This window comes from Protopterus annectens, chromosome 9.part0 (genome assembly GCF_019279795.1).
Source record: "Protopterus annectens isolate FY-2018-M chromosome 9.part0, PAN1.0, whole genome shotgun sequence".
NCBI lineage: Eukaryota > Metazoa > Chordata > Ceratodontiformes > Protopteridae > Protopterus > Protopterus annectens.
Window position 1 is genome coordinate 752393986 of NC_056743.1, and position 13539 is coordinate 752407524.

The following is a 13539-nucleotide window of genomic DNA, read 5'->3' on the forward strand; positions in this document are numbered from 1 at the left end:
AAAAAAACAAAAAAAAATAATTCCTTGCTTCCCACCTTTCTAAGCTAGTATAGTCCAGTTTTCAGGCTAGTGCTGAATTCTGGGCTGTGATACTAGTTTTTGAGTTGCCCATACTTTACTTGGATAGAAGGAAGTTTCTCTGTTCACCTGTGATAGAGGGGTGCTTTGAGCAACCTATCTGTCCCTGGAGGAGTGGTTCCAGCCCAGAAGTTAGTAGTTTATTGGCCATTTTGGGCTAATTTCTATCTCTTTCATTTCCCTACTATAAAAAATGTGTTTGCACGGTTTTGTGCACCGGGCAGTGCCGGTTACCTACGGTTAAATTATTCCTGGCTCCACTCATTCTCCTCTTCAGTTTTTCTCCTTGAAACTAGTCTAACTCTCAGCCTAAGCACTCAAAAAGCATCTTACAGCCCAGCACTTGCTCAGACCTAATAGCAAGCACTAATATATCCTGATACTGATTTCCCAGCAGGGCAAGGCTCTTTATTCACCCCTCACCAACCAAGCGACTAAGCAGCTCACTTTACTATTCAGGCATGACCAAAGGGCAACTTCAGGTGCACTCTCCAGTCCAGCTGGTGAATCCGGGTATCCTGAGGCAATGTTACAACTGCCTCATGTACACAGACAACCCTCTCCTCCTACCACAAAACTCTAAATATGCAAGATATGCAATTATACAGCCAAACTGGAAGCTAAGCTGTCTCCACCCAAGACTGGAACAGACAGTCAAGAGGAGAAGGTTAACACTTGCACCACACCTCCAGCCGCACACAAGACCTACTAAAACAGCGCTGGCAAAAAATACACATAAATACACAAAATCATACTCAGAGGCTCTAAATAAAAACCTGTAAAAGCATCAGAGACCTCCAAAGCAGACACGCAAACAACCTGCACTTCCCGTCACAAACCAGGCAACACATAAAACACAAAATCAATGTGCCGCACAATCACAGCCCTTAAGGCGAAATAACATACCTAACACACTAGTAATAGGTGACTCTATAGTCAGGCACACTGATGACCCACTCACTAGGCTGGACAAGCAGAAAGTTACTGCTAGCTGCCTGTCGGGATCCAGAATCTGCCACATAACACAAGCACTCAGGTCACTCCAGAACAAGTACAAATATGACGCTGTCATTGTTCATGTTGGTGTGAATGACCTGAGACGTACTAGACTACATGAAAAGAGACATGGAAGAGCTCTCTGATCATGCAGCCCAGGCTGGTATGACCCTGACCCTGAGTAGCAACCTGCCCTCACCAAGAATGATACATCAGTATAAAGAAAAAAATTATCAATTTCAACAATTGGCTAAGCTTCTGGTGTCATTCAAAGGGTATCCAGTGTCTGTCAGCCTGGGACGACATGCTCAACAAGCCGCATTGCTTCACAAGAGACGGCTTGCACCTGTCACCACTAGGCTTTTGAATACTGGCCAAGGCTCTTGCTGCCCCATAGTGCCTTTTTTAGGCAAGGCTCAAAAGTCAAACCCACCTCTGTAAACAGCACAATCAAAAAAAAAACTGAGGGTTATGCTACTCAATGCCAGAAGTTTAAATCTCAAAATACACATGCCCGAAGCGCTCCTCAGTATGGAGAACGTCGACATCTGTGCAGTAACTGATACTTGGTTCAAGGCTCCAGGGAGCACCCCAGCACTACCGGGCTACAACTCATACCACACGTTTCGGCCACAGAACACGGACCGAAACACAAAAGGAGAAGGTGTATCCATATTCATCAAGGATACCTACACCTCCAGGTTAGTGATGCAGCATGATGCCTCTGTGATCATCCATGTGCAACTAACATCAGGCAAATCTGCAATGCAAATTGTGGACTTCTACAGATCACCCTCCATGACCCAGGACCACCACACCACCTTTCTGGAGACACTGGAAAACATGAAGGTCCTATCAAACACCCTGATATTGGGCGATTTCAATTACCCTACCATTCACTGGGAAAACTACTCGAGTACAAATTCCCAGGCCCAGCGCTTCCTGGAATTCATCAACTCAAATGCCCTGGATCAGCTGGTAAACTCCCCTACCTGAGGTGAAAATATATTGAACCTGGTCATCACCAACATGGGCGACAGGTGTTCCACACCGGAGGTCAACCCGTCACTGGTTACATCAGACCATAAACTAATAATTCTGGATGTCCACACCCCACCACCACCCCCAACTAAGGAAACCATAGTAAAAAACTTTTCTCAAGCAAACTTCACTTTACTTAAGACAGAGGTGGTAAGTTTCACAGCCCCCAGACTAAAGGTTAATGCTGCCCAAGATTCAGAAACCTTTACAAATGCACTCTATGAGCACCTACAAGGATGCATGGATCATGCCATCCCTAGCAAAACCAAGACTCACTCCTCTAAGAGAAGGAAACCAGTTTGGTGGACCCCTGCAATAAACAGGCTATACAATAGAAGGAGGAAACTAGTTCAGAAAAAAAGCAAATCCCAAGAAGGAAAGACATCCCTGATCAGTATCAGTAAGAAACTAAGGTCCCTCATGAAATCATCCAAGGCTATCTTTAAAAGAAAAATAGCCAAGGATTCAAAAGATAACCGCAAAGCCTTCTTTAGCTATGTTAAGAATCTAAGTGGCAACTTGCAGATATGCACTGAACTAGTGCAAAATAGCACAAAATATACTGAACCTACTGATATTGCCAACATCCTTTCAGATAGATTCAGTGCAAACTTCACCCCCTCTCACCTCCAAAAGGACCCACAACAATACCGGAAAAGTGTAGTGGCCCAAAAATCCCAGACGCACAGGTGAAAACAGTCATTTCAAAAGCCAAAAACACAGTGTCAGTGGGACCAGATGGTGTCCCAGGCTGCGTCTTGCATGAACTACAGAGCTAACCAAGCCCCCCACCTAAACACGCTGTTCAACCTCAGCCTCTCCACAGGCTACATGCCCATAGAATGGTGCACAGCAACGGTTTATTCCTCTCCACAAAGGGGGGTGGGGCACAACTGACCCTGGTAACTATCTAATAAGCCTGACTAGCCTGGTCTGCAAGGCTATGGAGTGCATCATCATGGAACTCATTAACAAAGACATTGGGAACCTCCAAACACTTGACCCAACCCAGTTCGGCTTTGTTAAGGGCAGATCATGCCTACTAAATATGGTTGACTTCTTTGAGACAGTCACCAAGGCCATAGATGAGGGAAAGGTGGTTCACACAGCCTACCTTGACCTCGCCAAGGCTTTTGACACCATTCCCTACTCAGGTATTACAGAAAAACTCACCAGCCTGAACATAAACCCCTACGTCATGAGATGGGTTGCTAACTGGCTTACAGACAGAACTCACACGGTAAGAATAGCAGGCTCCAGGTCCAACTCTAAACCAGTCACAAGTGGTGTCCCGCAAGGCTCGGTCCTGGGACCTCTACTGTTTGGTATATACTTCTCAGAAGTACAGGCAAACACAGGAGGACTATGGCTAACCAAGTTCATCGATGACTGCAAACTGGTAGCCATAACTGACTTTCCGGCTGACACGGACATCCTCCAAAAGTGCCTTACTGAGACGGACACCTGGTGTCAAAGTCAAGGCCTCAAGCTAAATGTCAAAAAATGCATAGTCATCCCATTTGGGAAAAACAAAACACCCACGAATTACCACATAGGTGGCAGCCCCCTTAATACAGAAGAGGTAATAAGAGATCTGGGGACCCAGGTAATCTCTCCTTTGACAATCATATTACCAAAGTAGTTAGGAAATCCTTCTATATGGCCCATCTAATTACTAAAGGGTTTGCATCTAGAAATAAAGAGGTTATAGTGACCCTCTACTCGTCACTCATTAGACCCATCATAGAGTACAATGCCTCATTTGGGATGTACCTCACAAGACACTTCCAACAGCTGGAAAGACCACAAAAGTACCTCACCAAGAGGATTACTGGCCTCAAACATATGTCCTATGCAGCCTTACTGAAACAACTCCGGCTGTACTCAGTGGCATATCGCTTACTCAGAGGTGATCTCTGCCTGACTTACAAAGCCATGTCCAACTCAGAATTGATGGACATGCTCCACCTAAAGAAATCCAAGTCACTGCGAGCCATGCACTCTAGTGAGCTAAACCTTGCCACAACAATAAATAGAACATGCTAATGAGATAGATTCCTGTCACAGAGACTCCCCATGCTTTGGAACAAAATTCCAAATTAAATCAGGCAGAGCCCCTTATTAACACTCTATAAGAGAAACCTTGACGAGGGGATGGGTAACAGAAATTACACCCCTGGGATCACTTCATTGGCTCTGCTTGACAGAGGATCAGTTAATCAATTAATGGGGTGGCGAAAGCCGACACAGTCTGGCTAGGCTTATAAATGCCCTCGGGCAGATAGCCTAGTACCTGCCTATGACCCTATGAACCTATAGTAGGTAGATGGATTGCTACAGCTTAGCATGGGAGGAGAGGGTTGCACTCCTGAGCATGCCAGCCTTCAGTTGAGATTTTTAACCGAGACACCATCTACTTCAGATGGTGGTAGCTCTGGTGGATGTAAAAGATCCCATGGCTCCAATTGAAAACAGTAGGGGAAGTTTCCTGATACCCTGGCCAAATTTCCCCTAGTAGTAAAACTACCATCTCAGGTCTCCTATGAACAGAGGCTACTGTTGTAAGGGGACTAACTTGGCCAACAAAGAATGAATGAATGAATGAATGAATGAATGAATGAATGAATGAATAAATAAATAAATAAATAAAAGTTTGTTACATCTTGTTCCAAGAGAAATTGTTTTATTATTTCACTTGTACATATGCTTATTCCTAACATAAACCTTCAGGAGGAAAAATTAGACTCTTAACATCCCAGATAGATCTGTGAATCCCTTATATATTTAACATTCCGATAATAAAGCATCCAGTACTAACCTTAAAGCATAAATTTATTTCATACACAGAACTCTGTAGTACATTAACATAAAACAGTTTGAAACAATTTATGTTCTTATATTTTTCAACAAAGCAACTGGTAATTATTGTCCTTTGAAACTGTTTTCTATAAGTCCTTACCAAAAATCACCTTTTTAATTAAATCCTTTGAAAATATCTATTTCAGCAAATAAAGATCACTTGCTGTTGCTTGTAAAACTCTGATATACTTTTCTAATGTAAACACAAAGAGAAAAACTCAAGGGAACATGTTCTTTCAAATACTACTGGACCATGTTTTACATCTGTTACTATTTGCATAATAATATATGTTTAATTTTGTAATAAATCAGAGGCATCATTCATCTTATTTGAATTTCAAATACTACCATATCTCATTACAAATAATCTCTTTTATGTTAAAATCTGATGTATAAGTAACAGTTTTTTAAACAAGCACCACAGAATGAGGAAACTCACTTTAGACCAAACTGCTCCACTTTTTTCTCACAACAAACTTAACACATGGATTGTTTCCCATAATCCTCATCCTTCTTCCCACTCCATCTTAGTGTAGAGTATATGGATGGAGTGTGTGAAGGATGTCATCACCAAAAGAGTAGCATTAGTAACAATATAACACTGTTACTATACTAAAACTATGGACAAATAGAAGCATACATTTGTAAAACAGTATATCCTCTGATTCTAGAACAAAGTCTCATACACATAAAACAAAGTGTTGACTTAAGAAAGATGAATAACAAAAGCAAGGAATCACGTCTTTGATACTTGTTGATGACAATGTCGTGAGCATGATTACGTATCATGGAACTAGCTAGGTGCAGCATCATAAACAACCGTTGTAAGTTTAATGAGAACAAGAAATACATGTTATCAGGAATATTCTGACAGATGTATAGGTTTAAAAGTATTATTAAGAAGACTGTAAATGTGCTGAACAGGCAGGTAACATAGGCACATTCATTTTTTATTGATACATTCTGGAAAACAGACACTGAAAGCTTGATGCAGAGCCTTACATTAAATTAATTACGTGATAGAATGTCACGAGACACGCATCTGTTCTTTATCTTTGCAATCAGGGACTATTTGTTTCCACGTTAATCAGCTGGTTGCTCAGGCACCTGCTGAAGGGAGGAGTTTACCTTGGTCTAAAACAGGAAGTCTTAAACTCAAATACACACACTGCATTAATTTCAAAGTCCCAGCTGTAGGCGGTGTGGCATGTATATGTTTATGGACTCAGATGAGAGACAATAAAATGAGTAAGAATACTTAAATCAATACTGTTAATGATTTCTCATTGCACATATTATATACTATATGTAAAAACCCTAAAATATTTTTATGAAATACTTTTTATGAAATTCCGGTGTATAGTCCATGGTCCATGTGTAGTCACTTCCATTTATTACACTTTTGTAAAACATGTACCCTTATTGATAACATACATGAAAGGCTAGAAAGGTATCTGAAGTGCTAGGATTTTATCATAAGGGGAACTTGATAATCTCATCAATAATTGCATGCATGCTGAGATATAACACTGTCAGTCAGGACTTGTAATGCTGTTTCTTGGATTGCAAACATTGTCACTATCACAAAGTCTAAGAAGGTGAAAAAGTGGCATACATATGGAAGAAGCTGACTTTCTTTATATAAATGGGGAATGAAAAAGGGTTCCTTGTTACCTAAAAAAAAGCTGAATACCAAAAAAAAATATGTTCGGAGCTGGATGACTTTCTTTTTAACATCTTCATTTTATCATGCTACCTCGTATGTCTAATATTTTTTACAAATGCAATACACAACAGAAATCTACACTACATATTTCACAGATGCACTGACTAAATAGCATACACTGCAATGTTCAACAGCTACCTCTGTCTAAAGTAAACAGTCTAAACAATCAGCAACCCTGCAACATTATACCACAGTTCTACAAAATGGGAGAATCTCCTTGGATCAATGCACTGTTCAAAGCAAAGGCTGTAATTATATGTTCAGACATGTGATCTCAGAGAACCTTCTGCCATTACAACATTTTGTAAACACTAGTTCTGCAGTATGCAGACCTCTGCTTTCTAGCCTGTTCATGTCACACACACACACACACACACACACACACACACACACACACACACACAGCAATGTAATGGTTATGTGATTGTGTTAGCCTTTAGCAATGTTAGCAAGTGGCCTCCCTCTGATAAAACTTTTTTTTTTTAATTTAGTTCATCTTACATAACTATCCATTAAAGAAGGGCATAAAGCATATCATAATAAGATTAATTGAATGCATTCATCCGACAGCAGTGAATTGTCTACCCCTCCCACAAGGCAATGTATTCCAATGAGAGCTGTAAATATGAACTTGATATTCTACAACAAATCAAACTGTATATATTACAGCGGCTGTAGGCAGAAAGTTGCTAATATATATTCAATAGCAACATCCAACTTTTTTTTTCTGTCACAAAAACTCCTACATGTATTGCAGTAAGAACCATATATATTTAAATGCACAGAAGCAAACTTACTAGTCATAACCTGTTCTGAAAACTGTACCCAAAAAATGACAACTCAGCATTTTTTTGCAGAAAATCAGCAATTATTCACCAGCTATTCATTGGTCTACTACACAGAAATCCACCTGTTAAATATTACCTTAAGATTTTTATTCTGTGACGATTCCAGTAATCCATGGCTCTCTAGAGAAATTCCATAACTATTACAGCAAACTGCTAGATGAGTGTGAACTCATTAGCCCTCCCTTGTGAGTAGCTGAGGTTTAGTTACTTAGTGTTTCAATAATTAATCAGCATTAACCCATAAGTTGTCACTTAAATAATGATTAATTATTTACAAGGGAGCAACCCCTTTTACACTTCTCTCAAATAAGGCCAGAACAGTTGCTACAAATCAGCAGTAGCATAAATCCTGGTCACTTTATTACAGTTCTTCTGTTTTCAATCAAACAACAATACCCTGGAGCTTACTATGTTAAAAGGTTCAAGGCATTTTGCATTGCTGAAGTCCTATGCACTGCATATGTATTATTCCTCCTTTAGTCATTTTACAGACTGAAAATCTATTGTGTTCTCTGGGTATAAGTGACTGCTTACAGAATAGTTTTATATTACCATATAATCCAAACATCAGTTATGGTTGCATTAATCTTTAAAAATAATGCTGTGAAAAAATATTTTTTATTTATTTAATGATTTGTTAACCATACTGTGTCTTACAGCTCCCTTTCAAACATAATATTTGAGTGAATGTAAAGGCAAATGTGTCCATGTTAGAGTAGCCAATCAACATATGGAACACATCTTATGGAAGTGGGAAGAAACTGCAGTACTTGGCAGAAACCCATAAAGACATGGGAAGAACATTCTCACAGACATTTTCCTATGATAAGGATCAAACCCTGTTATACAGAACTGAGAGACAGCAGCACCCATCACTGTTCCACAGTGTCACCCTAGCATTCAGCTCAGTACACTATAACCTAACATATGTTTCAGATGTCAGTTTCATTCCTGTGTTCATGAATTTTTACTTCCTGCTTTTTTGCAATATGGTAGATAGTATGAAGGTGATTTTCTGATTATGTTGTTTGCTAGTCATGTATAGCAGGTAAAACGTTAGCAGCCTCCCTACAATAAGGAAAAACAATTGTTCAGAATAGTGCAGTACATTAAGGGTTTGTTCCAGCAAAATGGATTCAGCAATGAATTCCAGATTCAACAGACAAATGCCTATGATACAATGAACTCAACAATTCATACAAGAGTACAGAAGGGCAGACAAACTAGGGATCAGATTATTGGTGTAACTGATATTCAACAAGTTGTGTGTTGCAACAGAAAATGTCCTGAAGGCAACACACACATCAATGGTATGTACATGGTTCTGGTACTGGAAATACCTGAACCTTACAGAACTATTGTTAGCAAGAATTTTATTTGCTACTTGTTAACTATCAGGTACAGCTGTCTCATGCAGCCTGTTCACTTTCCATCTGCAGCTATAACATAAAATAGTTTTCTTTGTGGTTCTATTTCATTATAATTATAAATAACATTGCCTGGCTGTAATGCATCATTTACAGAAAAAAGGCAGTCGACTGAGAAAGCCACTGCTGAATTCTGATAACAGTCTTTCTTTTCTTTTTAAGTACCTCACAAAGAGGATTACTGGACTCAAACAAATGTCCTACACTGACCGCCTCAAAAAACTCCAGCTTTACTCAGTAGCATATCGCCTACTCCGAGGTGATCTCTGCCTAACATATAAAGCTGTGTCAAACCCAAAGCTGTTGGACATGCTACACCTAAAGAAATCCCAATCCCTCCAAGCTACACGCTCTAGGGACCTAAACCTTGTCACCACAATAAACAGGACATGCTGAAGGGATAGATTCCTATCCCAGAGACTTCCCATACTCTGGAACAGGCTACCCATCTATGTCAAGCAAAGTTCTTCATTAGCACTCAAAGAAAAATCTTGATGAGTGGATGGGAAATAGCAAATACAACCCAGGGATCACTTCTGTGTCTCTGCTCGACAGTGGCACAGGAAAATAACTTTCTTGGGTGCCGTAAGCCAGGGAACCTTGTTGGCTAGGCTTACATAGGCCCTTGGGCCGATAGCCTAGTACCTACCTATGAACCTATTTGTCTCTATGATACCAGTGATTGTGCCTTTTTCACCTCTGTCTAGCACATCAATATTAATCTGCAGCCCATTTATACATGTATTCTAAACCATTCATGTCTGTTTCCATAATATCAACTAACTATTTTCTAAACCACTCATGCCTGCTTCCATGAGCTTATTCACCTTTTGTAGTTGTGACACCCCACCTCTGGCCCAGTAATCAAGGAGCCTCAATCCTCACCACTAGGATGTGTGGGGGACAAACAATGGGAGAATGACAGGTACACACACACACACACACACACACACACACACACACACACACACACACTGTATTTCCAGATGCACCTCTCTGCATCAAGTGCAATTTCCCTTAAGAGCACATAGAGAGTACAGTCAGTCCAGGGCTGGTTTCTCCCTCTTTCCCCAGATCCCCAGTAAGACTCCCCACTGGCACAGCCAAGCTTCCAACACTCTCTCTGTCCATCCAGTGCTTTGTCTCCCTGCTCAAGTAGCTGACACATACACACACTCCTGGACATTTGTTTTACACACACACACACACACACACACACACACACACACACACACACACACACACACACACACACACACACACACACACACACACACACCTGGGAAAGGCTGGCCCAGGTTTACTAGCTATGCCCCCTTCTGCCCAGACTATAAGGTAGTTATTACTGCCACCAGCCAACTCTTTATCAGCTACTTTAAGGCCCTTAACAAAGGGTGTCCAATCATACTGTGTAATGTTACTATCAATACAAATGGTAGTTTGACCAAGAGCAATGCTATTAGGAGTGACCTACACAGTGTCACCAAATAAATATACATGTACTCTCAGAACTTAAATAAGTCTAAAAAAGATCAGCCACAATGAAATGTTTAAATGTATTTAATAATAAATATTAAAAGAACAAAACAATACTAAATATATATGCACAGTGATACCAGAGTTCAAAATCACAGGAAATATTTAAAACAACATTGCAGGACAGTCTCAAATAAAGAAAAATATCTAAGCTAAGCTTTGATATATTCCTGACTATATCTAAAAGAATTATACTGTATCCTAGTACATTTACTTCAGAGCAAGCAAGACAGATGTAGAGAGTGGACTTTTGATGTCAGGTCAAAGACAAATACATAATACTGTCTCTCACTAAGATACTTCCCAAATTAATATCTCAAATATTACTGCTGGGATAGCTTGCAGAATGACATCAGTTTTTGTCATCTGACTCTATCCCAGGTGAAAAAAAAACAATTGATGCAGCTGGTAGCATTTAGCATCTACCTGTGAAAATACATACACAAGGGTTTTTCCTAAAATGTATTACTTGATGGAAGTCATAAAACAATTAAACACCTGCAACACAATGCAGAAAGTTCCCTAGTTTTAGACATTGTGTCTTCTTGCTGCCATAAAGTAATTTAATTTCAGCTATTTTTCTGAAGTTAACCTCTTCTATTCCAGTTTCCACTGTTAAAATATATACATTCAAACAGTTACAATAGTGTATGTACATTTCTGTTCCATTCCAGAAGAGCATGCTGTGGATCCATTTTTAAAGAGCACTTTGTAAAATATGTCTTCAGCACACATCTGTACAAACTATCTTATATGACATGCAATTCTAATACATTTGTAACACAAGCATATGAATCATGTTGATATTCACAGATGACATATAATTATTTACAAAATTCCAGATAGCCGGACTGGCAGTATCTCCTTTCATGACAGTGGTTATCACCTAAAGCTCATGACCATAGATGAGGAAGTGGACATAACTTGTAACCCGAGATCTTTTCCCTCTGACTGTTGTTTCTCCAGCACAGACCAGTACTACACCTGCAGTACAGCCACTGCTACATCCATATTCTGGTCAGGCTCCCAATCCCCTCTACCCTCACGTTGAAAAAGATCCCAGGGACTCAGACTCCTCCACGTCACCTTCAGTTCCTCCCTCATGTTTAGACTAAAGTCCACAGTTTTCTGGCCTAGAACTGACCCTGGGTGTAGAAGGGGTAAATTCATTCCTCTCAGGTGCTGATGCTGTCCTTCATAAATTCTATTTTTGTGAGGCAATGTCATATATTATACTTAGAAAATAATGACCATTACAGAATTAATCTCCAAAATGCCTGTTACTTCATATTCTCTTACTTTGTCAGCTTTCCAAGCCAGTAGTTGCAGAATTTTAAAAAAAGTTCCTGATTAGGGGCCTTTTTTCTTGATTACTTTTACTTTGTCCCTGATACTGGAGGTAAGCAATTGATGGTTGAGATGGTTTGGGGCCTTTTTCCTTAATTATTTTTTACTTTGTCCCTAAATCTGGAGGGATGCACTTGATGGCTATGATAATTTGGGGCCTTTTTTTCTTGATTATTTTTGACTTTGTCCCTTATATTGGAGGCAACCATTTGATAGCTATGATGATTTGTGGCCTTCTTCCTTGATTATTTTTGACTTTGTCCCTGAAAGTTGAGGTAAACAGTTGACGGCTATGATGATTTGGAGTTTTTTTCCTTTATTGTTTTTTACTTTGTCCCTGATATTGGAGGTAACCGGTTGATGGCTATGATGATTTGGGGCCTTTTTCCTTGATTATTTTTCACTTTTTCCCTGATTCTGGAGAGAAGCACTTGATAGCTATGATGTTTTGGGGCCTTTTTCCTTGATTATGTTTTTACTTTGTCCCTGGTTTGGAGGTAAGTAGTTGATGGCTATGATGATTTGGGGCCTTTGTCCTTCATTATTTTTGACTTTGTCCTCTGATTCTGGAGGGAAGCACTTGATGGCTATGATGATGATTCTCATCCTATCCACCTCACACTCAGCAGTACTGCAGTGCACAATGGAGGTCACAGACACTTAAAGCTAAGAAGACAACATCATCATCTGCAAACAGCAGAGATCCAACCATCATGACTCCAGACTGGATACTCTCCAAGCCTCAGCTGTACCTTGATATTAAATCTCCACAAAACGTGTCTACATTTCCATTCCAATACACAGTATTCAACCTTCTCCTAAAAAGTATCATATTTTTTCATCTTATTAGTTTATACCTCCTCAGACTATAACCTTTTCATGAAGGTCAAACAATAATCCCAAGTCATAGATAATCTCCCTCAAGAATGTTTAAAATGTCCACTCCTGCTATTGCCTTCCCATTCAATATACTCATTAACAGTGGCATTATGGATAAATGATACCTAATTTCTGGAATGGTTCCTTGCATTTCTCCCCACCTAAGGATGGCCCTTCCACTTCCATTGACAACTACTGTCCAACCATCTTATTTTGCACAATTTAAAAAATGATGGAAAATGTATCTACAAACAAACTATGGAGTATCTCCAAAAAGACCTGCTATCACATACTCAAGCTTTTAGACCCCATTATAGAACCAGCACAGCCTTTCTTGATCTGGTTAGATATACATTTGTGGTGAACTTCACATAGGAAAATTTATAGGTGCAGTAGAACTGGAAATATCAACAGCTTTTGATACTGCCATGTGTAGCAAATGCATTCAGAATTTAGAGAACTTACACTTCTTACTAATTGCTAAAAGATCGTTTAGCAGCTGCACACAGAATGGGTCACAGGTGTTGAGGTGGAATTCTGTTACATCAGCACAACACCTTCTTGCAGCTGATGTTCCCCAAGCTTTATCCTTGGCCCATTTATTTTTACCATCTTCATGAACAATATGACACTTTACATAAGTTCATAGATTAGTACTAGGCTAACTGCCTTGTGAGCCATTTTCAGCCTATTACACTTTACATAGGTTCATAGATTAGTACTAGGCTAACTGCCCTTGTGAGCTATTTTCAGCCTAGCCAATTACCCCATATGAGAATTAAACACTGTACCTTGGGTTTGT

General features: G+C 39.8%; 1 protein-coding gene across 2 annotated transcripts in view; it reads right to left on the reverse strand.

The window, feature by feature from the left end:
- LOC122811508 (advillin-like) overlaps positions 1-13539 on the reverse strand; it is a 731661-nt gene that overhangs the window by 620228 nt on the left and 97894 nt on the right. The window contains exon 1 of one of the 2 annotated variants that reach the window (XM_044083390.1): positions 7625-7677. The exons of the other annotated variant lie outside the window; for it this stretch is intronic. Within the exon in view, the coding sequence (XP_043939325.1) occupies positions 7625-7662 (38 nt within the window). The 5' untranslated portion in view covers positions 7663-7677. Of the gene's footprint in view, positions 1-7624; positions 7678-13539 lie in introns of those variants that run through there. 2 annotated transcript variants of the gene reach the window in all.